This window comes from Antedon mediterranea, chromosome 1, assembly GCF_964355755.1.
Source record: "Antedon mediterranea chromosome 1, ecAntMedi1.1, whole genome shotgun sequence".
Classification (NCBI taxonomy): Eukaryota; Metazoa; Echinodermata; class Crinoidea; order Comatulida; family Antedonidae; genus Antedon; species Antedon mediterranea.
This window is the reverse complement of record NC_092670.1, coordinates 30,713,213-30,732,614: the sequence shown is the minus strand read 5'-3', so window position 1 is coordinate 30,732,614 and position 19,402 is coordinate 30,713,213. Positions and strand designations below refer to the sequence as shown.

Here is a 19,402-nt window from a genome sequence, read left to right as displayed (position 1 = left end):
CATATGTGTTGGACAGTAGTTGCCTTTGAAGACACGGTACTGCATTTTGTTGATGGCGCTAAAAAAACTCTGTCATAAGCTTGTTCATGTATTCTACCTTTTACGTGATTACTCATGTATGTACTGTTGTATTGGTTACCTTACCATAGTATTATAAAATTTAAGTAGAAACATCGATACTCCTTTGAAATAATCTTACTCAGTTGAATGTGTTTGCCATTCACTGCCAAAAGGCCTAAATAAAATAAATTCCATTCCAACCACTAAATGTAGTAAACATTGTTCCGACTATTGGTTTTAGTTCTGCGGAAATATTTGCAAACGGACGCGCTGTTTTATTGTCGATTGCACTCTTTTAGATTACACCCTCGGCAATGTGAAATATTATAACTTTTAAAATCGCTTATCATTATTGTCCTCGTCGAAAAAATAAGTAGACACCTGAAGACTCAAATAACCCTCATCAGACTGGAATGCGTTTATATAGCAAAATGTGATTGTCTCATCATAATTTGTTTCCATTAGTAAAATCTATGTTACCTCTATACCTAAAAACTAAATAAATGGTCCCTCCCAAAAGTGATGTTATTTCAAAATGCAATGTTTACTGAAGATGCATAATATAAACCAATTTCACCACCTCAGATCTGTAAAAGAACTTCATGTGAAAAGAAACTGTGAACACGTGTTTTATGTAATGATAGCATTCCATCCTTCCCACTCTCACTTCTGTTAATTGAAGAAGAGTTTTTTTTAAATATTTTTTTACCATACATTTTCATTTTCATGAATACTAATAATATAACAAGAAGTTCGGTCTTTTATTATTTAAGCATTATCGTCAAAATTATTTTATTAAATTAATGTAAAAATTGATCTTAGTACAGAAAAATAATCATTATCCTCTTGTTACATATAATGATCTTTAACCTACAGGTGAACCTCAAACCTAGAATGTTAATAGATTCTTCGTATTATTTATTTCACATTTTAGGTATTAATAAATACAAGAGTAACGGAATATGTTCCAGCGGGATTACTTAATACTCGAGCGACTCTAGACTTACTTAAATAATTCTACACTAATGGTCGTTAATACCATGGAGAACTTAGCTCCATGTTAATGATAGTAATAATAATAATTGTCTTATATTGTGAGCTAGCAAAGTTTATGTCGAACAAATTAATACAAATAATTTTATTTAGGAACAATAATAAGCAATACTAACAACAAAAATAAATATAATTGTGTAAAAACCAAAGCAAAGCTTTAATTACTGGGTCATCTCATATATAAATCCAATTCATTCATGTATGTAACACACTGGTCTAGATCTAGACATTTAGATGTGTTTGTATTATTGGATCGAGCATGTGTTTATTAGTTTTCGTTTGAGATAATTTCAACTCAATATGAATTGTTCATTTCCCACTCCAAGCCATAACGAAATACTGCCCAATTTCCATCCTCTTATTATTGTTAAACATAATTTCTTCAGTATAATACAATAATACATATATATATATATATATTATATTCTATTTTGCAGGCACCCCCACTTTGTCAGATTATTACGATGTCTTTATCTTATTTCACCTTATGTAATTTCGTCTGGATGTCGGTAGAAGGGTTTTATCTGTACGCATTAGTGGTTCTAGCGTTTCGCCTTGAACCAGACAAAATAAGAATGTGGAAATACTGCCTTCTTGGCTGGGGTAAGACATTGTTTGTTTCTTCTCTAAATTCCCCATAAAGCCAATGCTTACACTAGCAAACTCGCAGTTTGCCTGTTTTATAAACTTGCCTAGTAAAAGTGTAAACGTTGTCAACATTATAGTTTGCAAAACTGCGAATTGATTGACTAAATAAAGGAAATGTACTGAATGCAGTTAGGCCTTAGGTCACAATTGTAAACAATTAATAGAAGTGATTTATTGATTGATGTTATATTTTAATTTAGGCATAACTAGTCTTATTACAAAATAAATGTGTAGTCATTTCCTTTCAATTGACTTCTATTTAATTTTTACTTTAAATAAATAACATAATGTTATTTTTAATAGTGGAATAATAATAATAATAACTATAGAGAGAACATTAATTCACAATTCAATGAGAATTATACTATCGCAATTCTTTACAGCAGTCAGTTTCGATTTTTATATTATTTATATTTCTCATCAGAAATTACTTATACGCGTCCTTAGAGAAACATTATAAAACAATAATGACTATATCGTAAATCACTATATCACTAAATAGTATGTGCGTTATAATCTACAATAATTATAGGCATACAATTACTCCATGTCATTATTACTTATATTTGATGTAAATCTTAAATATCCTATTTCTATCTCATACTAATATTAAGGGGAACAATAAGGTGTCCCTGAATACAGGTTCCTCAAAGAGGGAGAAGTTCTACTGCATTTAGTTTTGTATTTGTTTATACTTTAAATCTATAATATATAATGTTTATTTGGAAACGACACCTTTATATCGGTGAAACTCGTGTCTAAGAAGAATGAACAATCAAAACTTACAAGCGACAATAAATAAAAAATAATTAAATAACTAATTATGTAAACATTAAACAATATAAAAGAATACAACAACACAAATATTACGTATACCATCGAATTATGTTCGATATCATCGATCAATAATATGATGATTTTTCTCGTAACGTTTTACATAATAGTATAGGCCTAGGCCTATAACATGTTTCTATTATTTGTTTAAACAATAAAATTGTCATTGGTATCATTTTCATTAACAAAGATAAAATGTGCTGTTTCCGTTATGTTTAAAGACACACAGCTATGGGATAATCCCAAACATGACTGATGTTCAGTGGTCAAAGTTTGTCTTTACATTTATTTACGGACAAAATATATATACTGTATATTTAAAATATATAAAAACATAGCAAAAAGCAAGAAAGTATTTGAAAAACGAGTAAATTATGTTATTTTACCAATTCCGCACTCCTCGCTCTGGATATTTAAAAGCATTTTATGTATTGAAATACACATTTAATTAAACAGCACTTACTAAAAGGCATTTTTATTTAATCAATAATATGTATTACCTTTTATATTCATTTAAAAATGCCATTTTTTAATTCAAAAATATTCTCCAAAAGGTTTGTGATTGCGACTGCGTTAATGTATTTAGTGTCAACGTTGACTTCCTTTTAACCTATTGATAACACATTAGATTTTCTCTACGGAATGTATTTTTATCATCAATATTGTTGTGGATAATATTGGATTCACGCTCTTTAGTCACCTTAACGTTTTCACTTGATACTTTTAATATAACCGGTGGAACAGAGCATAATCCGTGTTGTAACAACGCGCATGTAGTTTGGTAAGATAAACGGCTCAAGTTATCGATTGTTTGTTTCACTTCGAGAATATAATTGATTGTAATCCCAGGATACCGTTTTCGAACACATTGCATTTTACAAAGAAAAATATATGATTATGCCTATGTATACTATGCGTATGCATGTACATTCAATATAACTCCTCATTTTGGACGATTCTATTCAGACACTTTCGTGAGGACACTTTCTTGTGAAATAAACGATAAGAAATATAAGTTTTGACACTACCTCCAACCCCTATTGTCCAACCCCTATAAAAAAAAATATATTAAGCTGTCCCCTGATAGGCATTCTATTCTACTACTATTGTGTTGTTGCAGTGTATAATATGTACGTTATTAGTGTTGCTTTAATATTTCTCAGTACCATTATTGAGTAATCCTAAACGTGGTAGGAAGGTGAGGCATCTTCCACACTTTCTTCGATCAATCCCACACAATAACATGATGTTGCGTGAATGTCACACAAACCTACGTAATTTCCCGCACTGTCTTCCATCAATCCCACATAATAATTTTGCGGAAACTTAACTTGCAAGTACAACAAACATTTACCCGGTTGTGCCGCATTTTCTTCAACATTATTATCATTGAGAAATTGACTTGCATGATTAAGACACTCTTTTAAGACACCCTGTTGAAGGGACACCTTCACTGGAAACGGTGAGGAAGAATAGTGTGTCATATAGATCCATGTTCCAACGACATGTACGGTACTTATTCTGGGCATACCCTTAGGCTTGATGTTCAACTGGACGAATATTTAATGTAGGTTAGTGTTCACCATAACTATACAGCGAACAGTCTTATTAAGAGGTGTTGATGTCCCGTTGATGGGTTCTATATAAATCAGAATAATAATGTATCGTACTATCTTCGATTACCAGTTAGTACTGTACACCAAACAAGCGAAATCGCCATTTTTTATGGAATAAGAAAAAACGAATTCCCTTAATTGACCTAAAGTATGAAACGATTTTGGCTGCTCTACTCTTATTTGCATTATTATATTTACTTTTTCAGGACCGCCTGCAATTCTCATTTTATGTCAGACTATGGCGTATGTTTTTCAAGAAAATAAGGAATCAACATCACAAGAACCCACGGAGTATCAAGAGTAAGGCATTCTTCATTTATTTCATTACATACATACACAACTATCACAACAATAGTAACATTCCAAAATTAAATTATTAAAGATGTATTGCCCCTGAAAAAATAATTCTGAAATATTTTTTAAATATGCAATTTAATGTCACATAATAGTAATCCAGTTTGACCAAAAATTGGAACGAAAAAAAATGTATTTACCTGAAAAAATTTTAAACCAAAAAATAGTCAGATTGGCTGCAAGCCAGTGGATTTCTGTTTGAATTTAACCATTTATTTTGTCATTTTATAAGTAAAAACATTATTATTCTAAGTCTGATTAAATTAATCTTCATTGTTCGTGTTTTTTAGGCACAATACATCTTTAAAATATGCACATTTAAAAAGGAAAAAGCATGAATTTTCATTCTTAAGCGTATCATAACAGCCGGTATAATTATATAAAAAAAACAACCTGCAGTATCGTGTCCGCCAACGAAAACATACCGTACCGTCAACAACGTCGAAATAACGCTTTTAAAAAGAGGTGCTGTATTGTGTCAGGAGACGATAATACGCGATACGGTATGCTGTATATTGTTTCTAGACCGTGTATAAGGCAAGAATAACATATCAATTAAAACATTGCTTGCGCAATCTAGCTTTTCATTTATTAAATCTATAATAATATAATGACCAATCTCATCTTGCTGAATGTTACTTGATTGGTTAGTTAGATAATTGTACGAATAAACACTAATCAAGTTAGTTTTGCAGTACGCAATGTGTTTCCATAAAAATATAAACGTATGGTTGAAAATATCGGTTGTTATGTGATCACTCTAAGAAGTCGGTAGACACCCTCAACCATTCTTCTTTTTTTTTAACGCATGTACTGCAAACCTAGTGATTTGTTGTTATTTCACAAATCAATTCATCGCTGCTGTTAGGAACAACATTTTAAAATATGTATAGCATATTCTTATTCATTGCATTGTTCTTTCTTGAAGCTACACACAACCCATCAATGCGACAGATCAACACGAAATGTCTCCGAGGTGAAGTATTGTCTTTTAAATAATATATGATTTGATAATCCGTTAACTATTTTCCGTAACAATACCTCTTGTGTCCCACATTCTAATAACAAATTACTGTTGTACACGAGATTGAACAAAAATCAACAAAGTTGGCATACTGTCATTCTAGAAATTCCAATAGTCGTATTATAGCCTAAACCTTTATGTTGCCTTCTTGTTTTAACATGTTATGTTACCTATATATAACGTAGGTCCTATTTACAGTAAATCTTTAGAAGAAAAACTGGGTGTTTTAATGCTCGTTATGGCCTGAATACGGTTTATTCTCATTTAAATATCGAAGCAAAAAGCTGGGGTCATCTATTTTGGAAGATAAGAATAGTACTAATAGTAGTAGCAGGAGCCTATGCCTCAGAAGTCTAAATGTTGAAATCGAAACAAAATATGAAGATGAGAACATTAGTTGAATGTTAAGCTTGAGCAACACACATGTCATGCACGCTTTCGTCATCTTCTATACTTCATTTATGCTTACTATTTCAGCTATAGTTATAGCTACTACAGCAACTATTCTCAGCATGGAGCTTATGATACCGATTCATCAAAGTAAGTAAATAATACAAACAATAAATATACGTCATCAATGTGTTGTTTAATTATTTAAAACTGTGTGTATGCCTACATGTAAAAGAAACTTTTTTTTCGAATACATAACAACATTTATTCAACATCAACAGACAGTTTACATTGTTTATGGTCAAGACACACAGAAGCCAAAGTGACTCAAGTGGCTTGTCGTTGTAGTCCCTAAGCATAAAATATAAAACATAGACGGACACATAACAATTACAATAAATGACAATTTTGATTAAAAAAAATATCTATAAAATATACAAATATAGAAATAAGGCTATAATCGAGAAAAAAACCTATTACAAAAGAAAATGTCTGTTTATGTGATAAAAGTTGTATTCCCACAAAGCAAAAACGTTATACGCAAGTTACGTGCTTCCTCTCCTCCCTCACCTCTTCAAAGTTTAATCTGGTATCTGGGTTCAGAAAGCGACCGAAAGCACATCAATTGACTTGTTAGGCCGTGTTACCGCAGCCACAAAATTTACCGATACGATAATTAACCGATAAACTGCTTGTGGAAACAGGGTTTAACCGATTCCACTCGAAAAAAATTAACCGATAGTTATCTCATTCAAATCGGATAATTGCGATATTTTTTAACCTTCTGCCTGAAGGAAAAATTGTTGCGTTGTGATTAGGCATCTGGTTGTTTGTTAGGGACTGATCATGCGCACTTTATTGTTTACAAAAATAACCGATAATTTAGTTTTGGCTGCGGAAACAATAGTCTTGTTTTGCGTGGTTGCGTCCTAGTTTCCTACCTTAGGAACCAAGTTCATATTTAGGACAAGAAACTTTATGACGTAACAGTTTTAATTAGTGTTCTTTCTATATTTGATATTCTATTTGATAAATTAAAGAAATAATGATTTATTATCAATTATTTTTGTTTAACAATCAGTAGTAAAAATGTTGTGTAATTCCTAAAAATCCTAAACTAAACTATTACTGATACATATTCCGTGGTAGAGGCGTCTCGTAGACTATCTTCTAACATACGTACTTTTAAGTTTGTGCATAGTCAGCCGACTTTCCAAATACCCATTTTTCCAAACATAGTAAACAGCTTCCGCGCGATTTCAGTTTCTTCCGTCCTCTTGAATAAAACTGCCTGAAGGTGCGGCGCGAAAAAAAAACAGTTTACCTTCATTTGTATAGACTTGCCCCAAGTCTGTATTTATTGTCTTTTTCTTTTATTTATTTGTTTTAATTTCGCGATTTTTGTCTGAAAATGGAGTACTCAAGTAATACACGTATGAAACGCCATATGTGCAAAAATATATATATGTTTACTAATATTAAGACAAAACTCCGTCTGGAGCCCAGACTATCATTTGTAATGCATTAGAAACAACTGACCAAAACCTTTACTTGGTTTCCGTAAATATTTTATGTCACCTTAAATACACATTCTCTGTTAGGACTGCATATGCTGCACCCACCCGGTTTTCATCCTACACATAGTTCCAATACATTTAACTACTGCTATATCTATGTTTAATCATGTGTTAATTGTTGCTTATGTAATCTTTCTTTATACAGTTGTTGGTGGACTGAACACATCCTTTGGCAGCAATACGCATTTATTATCACACCAATATTATTGTTATTGGCTGTAAGTTTCCTATATTTGAAATATAATTTATATTACTTTTTTTCATCATCATAACAATAATTTAACTTGCACAGATATTTTGTTAATAGCGCCTTAAATTTTAAATGTCAAGCATTTCTGAAACTATCGGAACACCTTCATGTATGTTCAATATTCATCGATATTTTGTTTGTTTTGTTACATTATTTTTTGTTCGCTTTAGATGAACGTCTTTTTCTTGGCGATGATTCTAAAAGTTCTTCTTCCAAAAATAAAAGCAACTGGACAAAATAATATTAGAAATCACTTGTGAGTATTATTTGCAATTAAAATCTGCTTCTAACATTATTATCACAAAACATAACACAATATTACACATACAAGCTATGTTTATGAGCTTGGTGAGAACATTTTCATGATTTCACAGATTGATTAAGTTAATTAATTACATTTTTTTTAAAGACTATGAAATTCTAAAAATTATGTTTGTGTTTACTATTATAATTATGAAAAAAAATTGTATTAATAATATGATGAACTTACAATAAGAAACATAAGAAAGTACATAATTAAAAACTACTACTACTACAAGAATCAGATATCACTTCCGTTAGAATATAATGTTTGTGTTATTTTTCTTTTCAAAGAAAAATGTTGAAGTCTGCCATTGTTCTGGTTGTTCTGCTGGGTACAGTTTACATAGTCTTCCTGATAGAACCACAGATCAAGAATGTCACTCCACTTGCCAAATACGTCATGTCCGTAATTAACACAACCCTCCAATGTACGCAAGGACTGGCAGTTGCCATTCTTTACGTATTTATGAACTCAGAAGTACAAACTAAAGTAAGCAATGAAGCGAGACGATTTTCTGACCGGCGGTTATCATCTATCAAAGGTTTTTCAATGAGACCAAACGGGAACGGGAACGGGAACATGAACGCATCAGTAAGAAGGATATAACGATATGTGTTGCCCGCTTCATCTTTCATTGCATAACCATAATTGCTGATATTAGCTTTGCGTTTTCTTTCGCTAACCCACCTTACTAACCCAGTAGATTATTTGTTTGGATCCAAAATGTATTGGATCTGTAACGCTTTCGTTATGTCGTTTTACTTGTATGTACTTACTGCGCATGCGGGTGTCAAATGACATACTTCATATAGTCACGCCAATAGAACGCACAAACACGCAAATTTAAAATCTTTCAATTGAAAGTTAAACTAAGCTCAATTACGCCATCTAAAATGATGTATAGCAATTATTTTTATTAATGCTTGTGTGTTCTGTTGGGTTGTTGCTTTTCATAATATTTTGGGGAATTTGTGAAACCATTAGCGAGGTTTCGCACCGTTACGAGTACGATAACTAAAGCCGCAAGACGGGCATAGACAAGCTTTTTAACCCTTTCAACGAATATAGGCCTATCAGTGCAAAATTTTCACTAACTACACACCGCAAGACTGGCAATGCCGAACGTAAAATCAAAGCAAATGAGAACTTTATAACAGACACACATTTTAGTTTATCAGTAGTCGTTTTGTACTTACGAATCCATGGGTTCATAAAAACAAATATACTCAAACTCTTAAAAGTTTAGAAAATGTACCGGCTTTTGTTATCGTATTCGTAATGTTGCTGTTATTTCACAGAGCTTAACATAAAATACATCAGCTTCATTTGTAGTAGTACCATGCATGCTCATCATTTGTTACGACTTTCCACTTTTTTATAAGCCGTTTGGCGATAATTCATCCATAATTGTAGATAATTAATGTGACAGATATAGGATATTATTAGTGCACTGTGTCCTCACCTGGTACTCACCATCAAAGCTGCGCCCAGTGTTTAAACAAAATGCTTTCGAGCAAAACAGTTACTTCGGCAGTGGAATATGGAAATATTGAGGATTATTCAATACATACTGAAGTGTGACAGTTAACAACAAGTTGATAGGAAAACTAGAAAACAACCTTGCACCGGATTTATTTATAGGAAACTTTACCATGATCTGTGTAAAATATTTCCATATTTTTATCCAGTGCGAATGAGGCCTTAGGTAATAAATTGATCAGTTATGTTCTAAACAGTTATTTATGATTTACGTCATTGAAATACATTTTTTTTCCATTATTGTATTGCATTTATTTAGTATTTCATGAAAATGATACTAACCATCAATTAAAATAAAAACTAACTTACTTATTGAATTTAACAAATCACAATGTTTTCCGTAATATTAAAGTTAACAATTTATCATAAAACCATTTTAAAGTGTTAATTTCACTTCAGCTTAATTTCTCGTTTTAGAGGAAGTTTTTGATTACTCTTTATCCTAAATATACACGAATAATTTGTGTGCGTTTTGCACAACAATATTGAAAAAAAAGAAACGGAAACAAGTACGTGATCAGTTAAATTTAGTTTAGTATTCATTGTACAGAAGTTAATCTCAGGCGAGACCAAAGATTATTGTAGAATATTATTATTAAGGCATGCATCATTCAGAAAGTCAGTCGTCATCACATTTTAAATGATTGTATTCATGTTTGAATCCCAACTTTGGATATTTGGATGTACAGTAGATTATTTTCAGATAGCAGTTTCATGATCTTTGCATGAGGAGGTTGTTGTATAAAGGTGTAATGCATCTTCGTGACGCATGTAACCAGGATGTGTTTGCCTATGTTTTGTTATAAATATAGAACATAACGGCTTGACCTTTGTTTGAACTCTGACTTTTGTGGCTGTTTACCCCTCCCATATGTTTCCCATCATTACCCAACGCTCATAAAAACTGTAAATTCCTATACCTATTCGAATAATACTATTTAAATTGATGTAATTTTTTTTAACCATAAAAACAACTTTTATTCGGTATTGCTACTAGTAGAAATATCGTTTCATATTGCAAATTCACTTTAGAGTAGTGTATATTTTCAATATTTCTTCAAACAAATAGGTGCACTAATGCTTATTTCTTTTTTTAATAATTACCTGAATTTGTAGATGTTTTAATTCAAAAAATAGCAAATACATTAAAACATAACAAAAAGCTTTAAATCATTTAAACCCATTATTAAAGGAATTTACGGTAACTCATTTCACTAAAATATTAGCAACAATGTTGTTATATCCACTTGGTGATGACAATGGTGTCCCAAGAAAGTCCATTTGTTCATTAATTGTTGCTTTTGTAAGATTACTAAGTTGTTAATAGGGTCCGTTCCTGTTCAGTTTGTTTATTTACTTGGGTCAGTTATCGCTCAGTTTAGTGAGTAGAAACAAACTTTCCCGGGTAAATAACTAAGTGTGAACGGGCTCTATGTGGTTAACTGGAAGTATCGTGTGTGACATACATGGAAACGCCAGCTAATGATGATGGGTGTGGAAGTGAAAAAAGAATTATTAATATCAACAATTTTTTTTTTATAGTTCAATTTTAATTACATCTGTTAAATTTGTTTTTTTAAACATTTATTTTCATTTTGTACTTGTATTCGTTAAGTATCATCTGCACAAATACCCGTAGAGTAACACTAGGTGAGTTTGCTAACACTCTGGGATGAAAAACTAACTTGTGTTTGGGAATTATAAGATATTTTATGCAGAGATTTTTCAAATATTGGAGATTTTAAATTTTCGTCACGAATTTGGTTATTGTAAACATACATTCTTCGCTGTTGTTGGTACCGATGATGATGTAACGGTATTCTTAGCAAAAAAAAAAAGTTTTTAGTTCAATCACAAATGTAGCTTTTTATTATTTTGGTGACAATTATCAGACTCGGCAAACTTTTCGTGAAATGCTGCTTTCACACAGATCCGAAATAACATTGCGTGGACTTCACGTACTTGCGTACGCGATTCGTGTGACTGAATTTCTATATTGAATATATGTGTTATTCGTGTGAATGTTCTCCAGTCTTACCGTGTTATACACATCTCGATTAGCCTACTCCATTTACGTTGTTAGAACATACACCATCACTTATTAATTCTAAAGCACTTATTCAAGATTTATTGTAATTAATGCATAACTATTAAAGAAAGACGACTATATTTCTTTTTCAAATAACAGATTTTTCGAATATGTGCCATACGTTTGAATCACGTCTACGTTAATCAGGTATAGATGTAAGTGGATTTGCACAGGTTTTCTTCGTATTTTTTCCCATTATTTTTAATCACAACGGTTCTAAATGTTTCAAAAAATTAAGACCTACGATATATTGCCCGTCCATATTAGTTGAAACCAATCAACATGATATACACACGCTTTGATCGTCACAATGAAATTGATTAAAAAAATGTAGGTAAATAATATATCTCACGTGACACTAATCTATTCCACTTGATGTGAATTACCTTTGATTCGAATCCGAAATGCTGCTGTCAGTTATATTATTGCCTGCACAAATTCTGCATTTATGTGTTTTATCGCATGCTCAAAATTAATATTGTCGATTACGTCAGCAAGTAACATTATTACGCTGTACTTATAATCTTCCAAGATCCACATGCGTTTAATTTTGTAATAGCGTTTTAATTGGTGCTATTTTGTAACTAAATTGTTTCTTTGTTAAATTGTTAACGTTTCGTTAAACGTATATCTTTTAACACATAAAAATAAACCGAACGTGTATGTTCACATTGCTTTCGCGATCGACGATTTCCTTAACATGCATGAAAAACTCTCTCTATCTGTAGTAATTCTATGTGGATCTCCAAATTCTGTTTCTGTTTCAGAAAAATATAAATTGCAGATTCCGTAATAAATATTTAGCATTTGTATGTATCATGTTAAAGCTACCGGTGTTCACAATGCAAAGCTTTTGTTCAAAAAAATTACATCGCATGTTTTTTCAGTCGCACGTGAATAATAACTATCATTCGGCAAATTGAAAATTATATGATTTTAAGATCAATCAAAATGCACAGTACTTAGTAATCTCACACATTTGTCGTTTAACATGTATTTACTTGAATCGATTACTGTATTGAGCGATATTTAAAGTGCAAGGTACATCCTGCAACATTTGTCAACAACATCCTAGCTTGTAATAGGAGGAATTATAATTTTTTGTTTGTTTTGTTCATTTTTGTTTTGTTTTTAGTTGGGCTACTAGACATTACTCCTATCAACAAATTAAATGTTTTGTTTTAAATAGGCAAATTGCTGATATTCAGAGGTCAACAGCCGCTATAAAACATTCGCCTATTTGTTTTATTTATTATTAGTATATGCCTACATATTAATAATTATAAGTTGGGAAAGATAACATATTTCGGGTCGAAGTTTGCACATTCATTGGTTTGTAATTATAATCATTTGTGGTTACATTTTCATTTTTCTGTTATTTATGTTAAACTCATAATTCTGCCATCCACACTGCACTGCTTTTTTTTCCCAGCTCATAGTTTGTCATTGTGGTTGATGATGCATGTGTGTGTATTTGTTGAAATTTCGTTTATATATCGTTTGATATTTGTTTTGTTCTTGTTGTTCAAGTTTGTAGCGTATAATTTGTTTTCGTTTTCCCCTTACATTGTTAATTATGGCATGAGACTATTTTTTCAGGTTAAATCCAAGTTGAATCGACGTCTGGAGCGGCTGAGGCTTGGGAAAGAAGCTAGAAAGAGAAGTTCGTATTTAAGTGATAAGACCCAAACATTCTCTGTAAGTGATTCTCAATCGTCGATTGACAAGCAGTCGAACGGTAGGACAACAAATGGTAGAACAGATCACGATTCAAATGGAAATGCACCGTCTGACCTAATAAATGACAATGAACATAATAGTGGTGATGATGACGTTTTCCAGGAAACGACACTTATTCAAATTGAAGAAAAAACAAACGACACTTCAAACGGATATGTTAAGTTAAAAGATATGGATGAAATTGATGATAACGATAAATCATTAGAAGAAACCGAACTTAGCAAAGCACTTTTAGTTGACGTTCATCTTTAGACAGGACTTAAGGCTACTCACTTTTAACTACTTCTAGAGGGCAGCACATAACTATTGTGAGTTCTCTATCTCTGGAATGCATAATCTTCCAACAAAACAATTCCTTTATTTTTAAGAAGAAAGTACAGTTTTAAGTGGTGAGAATCTTCTCTCGTGATGTATATTATCACATTTCTACAGGCTGAATATTTTATTCAGAACAAATATTGAAGAATTCATCTCAGAGATATGTTCGTCATATTATTGTTTTCCTTTAAAAATATTTTAAAATATACTTTTCAGGGATGGTCCTTTTATATCTATATATATTATATATATATATATACGATTTCTAAATTGTAAATACATTCATTAAGCTTCGTTTTCTTTTTCTTGTGTATGGATAGAATCAGATTCTGTATTGTACTTAAGATCTTTTTGAATATTTAAATATCCATTATTTTTTTATTCAAATAATTTCAACATTAAGTCACATTAATAATCACAAAATAGAATACTATAAGCCTGAACCAGCTGATGTAAGCAGAACTGATCGATGCATTGCAGAGCAGAATAAAAATGATCAAAGGCTGTGTGTATTGAAACACCCTTCTTACTTAGGCCTAGACCCTTTTTTGTATTAAGTGGGGCTTCACAGACGAAGCTCAATCCCCTAAACGATCTGCCGTGTTGTAATAAATAGAAAGGTCGGTCATTATCAAACGTTTGCTGGTGTTGTTTCATCTGTATTACATACATATAGGGCAACTTGTCCCGAAGGCTAAAGGCTACTTCAGCTACACCAATTTTGCTTGTCCTCAATTCGCATTTCCAAGTGATTTTGTAATCACACGTAATCCCTTTCGCTTATGTTTATACTACACACAAAACGGTGTTGAATCAATGTACATACGCTGACCCAAAGACGCTAATTTTAACTTAAACAGTTAAATTAAATACATGCTATTTCATGAGGAGTACCTCAATGTTGAGGTGCTTGACTCTGAAGATTTAGGTAGGATTCTCCTCATCGAACAGCATGTAGTGTATTAACATGTTCAAGCTATAACTCCGTATTTGACTATACAGTGTTTATATAATATATATATAAACAATATAATAATTACCATAATTATAAACATAAGTTACGTTGGCGTTCTAAAGTAAATCTCGTTATGCCTTGTAAACATTTGCTTTTTAAGTACCCATTAGTAATAGTAATTAAGGAATTAAATAAAAAAATGGTATTGAATAATTATAAACCTGTGTGTTAATATTTCAGTTCCTGTTGAGCTGTTAGTCAAATATTTGTAATTATCAATAGTGCTTTGGATTAATTGTTGTTTTTGTTGATTTAATATCGATTGATGATCAAAAATACTAAATTATAATTGATCAGTTATTGACCAGATGTAAGTAGAATACATGCGATGTGAAAAGTGTTAAGCCGATTTTCCACTAGGCGAATTTGTTCGCGCGAATCGAAGGCGTCAGCTAATACGCATGCGTAGAGAAGGATTTGGAAGACGTAAACATGAGTACACATGCGTACAAGCCGGCGCGTTCGATTCGCGCGAACAAATTCGCCTAGTGGAAAATCGGCTTTAGTAGTATACGGCGGCGGCAGTAAGAAAAAGGGAAAATCAAACTTAAAACATCTCCAAAAGTTGTTTTATATAAAACTACTAAAATATATATCAAGCAAATTTACAAACTAACAATACGATATTCGGCAAGGGTTTTGTTTCTTATTTTGATAATTAAAACCAGTAATTATTTTTCTGTCAATAATAAAGTTCAGATGCCTTACCATAATAATGGTATGTATTATAGTATATATTGTAGATATTGTAATGTTCGGTACCGCTTTGCAATGGAAATATCAATGTCGTTTTACTATAATTAGGTTTCAACAGGTTTTTGTTTTCGTTGTAGATTTACAAAACAATTACCAATGAGGTTGTATAATATAATACGTTCGTATTAGTACTATTAAGCATACACGTAATGACATTCATCAATATTAAAGACATCGTCATCGTCAATAACGAGTTTATTTAAATATAAAATACAATATTTACACAAATATAATCATCGCTACACTATTATATATTCTTTTTTAAGAATGGAATTTATTCATGATCTTGGGTTTAAAAAAATGCTATAAAACATGGGAAAATATCCATTTATTTATTTTATAACAAAAGCTCGAATGAATATATAGGCTTTACGCATAATATGTTTGTAGCTTATTCTGTATTTTGTTGTGTAGTTGAGCACATGACAAGAGGGTCGGATGCGAATGATAATATTTGTCAGGCGTCCTCAATCCAATTTAGACTAAACTAAACGCGTTTAAACTATATTCCTTACTTAGACGTGCGCATTTACTGTCGTTATTCACAGGCATTGCTATACTGTATTATTGTTTCCTCCATCATATTATCTTGCACAACGTAAATAACTTGTGTTTGAAACTATATTCATTCCTTTTTTTAATTACTAAAAAGTTTGTAATGAATTAACAAACAAAAAGCAATATTACTATACTTATTTAACATGTTATTTTTGTTCTCTGTTTGCTTCTTCTGTTAAAATATGTGCATGTTGCCTAAAATTAATACATAGCAAATGCATTAATTTATTAATTGAGTTAATTTTTTTTTAAACACCGTCCAAAGCCTGTGACGTCAAAATGAAAGGCGACATCGTTTTTATATAATTATGTTTTGTGTAATTATGGCAATCAAAAAGCGAAGCGAATAAAGCAAATCTAACCGCACACTCTCAGTTCAATTACACATCAGTTCGGTTATTCTGTCAAATAAATGTTTAGTTCATTAAAATAACACAACCATGATATACGGTTCAATTTGAATAAATGGCGAAAATGACTTTTATGTTGCACATTGACGTCACAGTCGTCTAAAGGTATATTTATTTCAATTTGGTAATATATAATATTGTTTTCAATAATTTGAAGCTGTTTTAAACTTAAAGAATGTTAAATAAGTGTTTCCCGATGTTTGTCCTTTTAACCCACCATTACGTAAGTAGTTTAACTTTGACCCTCCTATACAGTTCCTACGCTGCTGCAGAGAATGTAGTTTTCACAATTATGCACTATTCATCTGTACATTTTGCTTTCCTCTCGCAGCTCCCAAACAAAAACACAACTCTATTTTCGATTTATGTTTTCGTGTCAAGCTCTCGTCTTGTGCAATAAATGTAGGCCTATAATGGCATGTCAGTTACATTCAATTAATGTACAGTACAATTAAACAGTCATGTAGTTTAACGTTGGTAAGTTGTGACGTCACTATGTATTTAAACCTTTACAGTTCGAAGAATTTTTTGAAACAACATGTTTGGTTTGTTGTCTCAGGGAAGAGTTAAATTGTAAGAGTTAAAATGTAATTTAACTCTTCCCTGGTTGTCTAAAGTGAGTTGCATTTGCAGTAACATATTGTATTACATTAGATGTTTACAAATTAACTTTTTTACCATGGGTATAGGGCATTATAGGCCTATTAATAATAATGCAGTACATATCACAATTCTCGTACTATTTTCCTCGCGTGTGACACTCGAGGACTGCTCATTTTTGTATTATAAAATGGTTTGCTGCAAGCAATCGAGCTGGAAATTTACTCGGGGAAAAATATGCGCAGCCACATTGTATTATGGTTATGGTTGTTTGTTGGTTTGTTCGCCAAAATAATAATTGTCATGGTAAACGGGACGATAACGTGTTGTTAAATAAGGGATGTGCATGTTATGTGATTTGTTTGAATAAAAGGAATATTTTAAATAACACAGTTGAATTTTTTGTCATTTGCGGTGTTGTCATCGACGTAACCAATTTACCAAGTCGGAGAAATAAAGTGTTTTCATTTAAATGTTGTTGTTTTTTTACCATGAATATATATAGAGCATCATAGGCCTATTAATACTAATTACTGTATATTCAGTACTTTTTACAATTCTTATATTATCCTCGCACTTTGACACTAGAGGTCTAGGTCTGTTCACCCCTACCACGCAAAGAATGTTAAAGAGTCGCTAACCAACAATACCCCATCGAAGCCCCACGGTGGTTTAATGGTTAGGACATATAAATATCAAGCAGAAGGTTCTGGTTCGAATCTCAGTTTGGGCGCTGACGGGTAAGCGGCTTTGAGGAAACTTATTCAATCCTGAACCCCAACAAAACAAGAAAAGATTGCGAACAAAAAATGTTATATGGTTGAATCCTTCATTTACCAGAAACGTATCCACCAACATTTTACATACGTTTCTCCACTTGATCCATGAATATTTCCTTCGTGAGCGCGCACAAGCTTCTTAGCAAGATATTTAACAGAACACACTCAAATTAAGCTATAGTTGTGTGCGCAATGTCAACAGCATAATCAGTGCACACAACAAATTATCACTCCTAGCCAAGAAAAAAAACAACCCATTTGGGACACTGCTGCAATTCAAACGAATGTAACTGCTGTGATAAAAGCGAATTCCCTTTACCTGAAAAGTGTCTCACTAAAAGCGTAGTGTGTACCAAGCTACCGTAATTAGAAATGGCAGTATCCTAGAAGAAAAATATATAGGTCTAACCGAAAACCAATTCAAAGTTAGATAGTAATTCTAGTAAAAGAAACAGCACCGAATTAAGCAAGTACATTTGGAAACTCAAAGACTCTAATGTAGAACATTCCATTCATTAACTGAGTACGGTAGTCCTGCTGTGGACAAATTAATTAATTACTTTTTGAATTATTTTTTTTTCTGGTGGAACTAGCCTTAAAGCCCTCTGTGCTAATTTATGTTTCTCCAGCATAAGTGCATTCTAATTTAAAAAAACACTGTAATATTATCTTATGAAAATAAATTGAATTGAATTGAATGACGGCCGATGTGCACACAAAACAAAATTGGAAGGCCTTGCTTTAAATGATAAATACAGTTAAAATGCAGACTAACCTTGGTTACGGAGGAACTCAATTTCGCAATCTACCACTGTACATGAAATACCTCGGTATTATGTTCTTTAAAAATCCCTTGTAATTTTAAAATGTGTACAATAAGACAAGTCTGCAAAAACGTAACGATAGATTTTCATATCGACCGCGCCGCCAGTTTATTTTTTTGTTATTTATTTACGGTGTTAAGTCGTATCATGATCATTGGGGGAGGGGGTGTCAAGGAAAGAGCCGGGGGATATAATACTGGAAATTATCATTACAATTATCGGCTGTGTTATGAAATATAATCCATTATTATAATTCATTTTTATTAATTGTACTATGCATCTTCATTTCTTAGGAATTATAAAAATTGTCATTGGCACGTGAGGATTACTAATTTATTGAAAGACAAAAAAACAGCGTTCACTGTCACCTCCTCCCACATAGGATCCATCCATCACTAATTTGTACTGGATAGACCATTCCCTGGTGGCCCACTCACTAATAATATATATATTATTATATTCAACATTAAAAACAAAACACAACAATTGAAAAAAAACAGGACAATCTTTATTGTTTATCCGTTTAATAATATATTTCTTCGTTCATTTGTTAATTTGTCTTCTTCGTAGTCGTTGAAATACTTGATGAGTCTGATAACTAAATGATCCTTGTGTGATATTCCTAAGACACCCCCTCGCCCGTGACATCTTCCCCGCTACCACT

At 31.9% G+C, this 19,402-nt stretch overlaps 1 protein-coding gene across 5 annotated transcripts in view; it reads left to right on the top strand.

Moving 5' to 3' along the window:
- The window catches only part of LOC140063656 (corticotropin-releasing factor receptor 1-like), an 88,236-nt gene extending 70,713 nt beyond the window's left edge, over nucleotides 1-17,523 (top strand). For 3 of the 5 annotated variants that reach the window (XM_072110096.1, XM_072110095.1, XM_072110094.1), the window contains exons 8-15: nucleotides 1,551-1,716; nucleotides 4,418-4,511; nucleotides 5,494-5,541; nucleotides 6,067-6,129; nucleotides 7,702-7,774; nucleotides 7,977-8,062; nucleotides 8,401-8,701; nucleotides 13,338-17,523. In XM_072110096.1, coding sequence (XP_071966197.1) covers nucleotides 1,551-1,716; nucleotides 4,418-4,511; nucleotides 5,494-5,541; nucleotides 6,067-6,129; nucleotides 7,702-7,774; nucleotides 7,977-8,062; nucleotides 8,401-8,701; nucleotides 13,338-13,730 — 1,224 coding nt within the window. In that variant the 3' untranslated portion in view covers nucleotides 13,731-17,523. Of the gene's footprint in view, nucleotides 1-1,550; nucleotides 1,717-4,417; nucleotides 4,512-5,493; nucleotides 5,542-6,066; nucleotides 6,130-7,701; nucleotides 7,775-7,976; nucleotides 8,063-8,400; nucleotides 9,816-13,337 lie in introns of all 5 variants that reach the window. The other 2 variants (XR_011847655.1, XM_072110097.1) reach the window with 2 other exon arrangements.
- The last annotated feature ends 1,879 nt before the right edge of the window (nucleotides 17,524-19,402 follow it).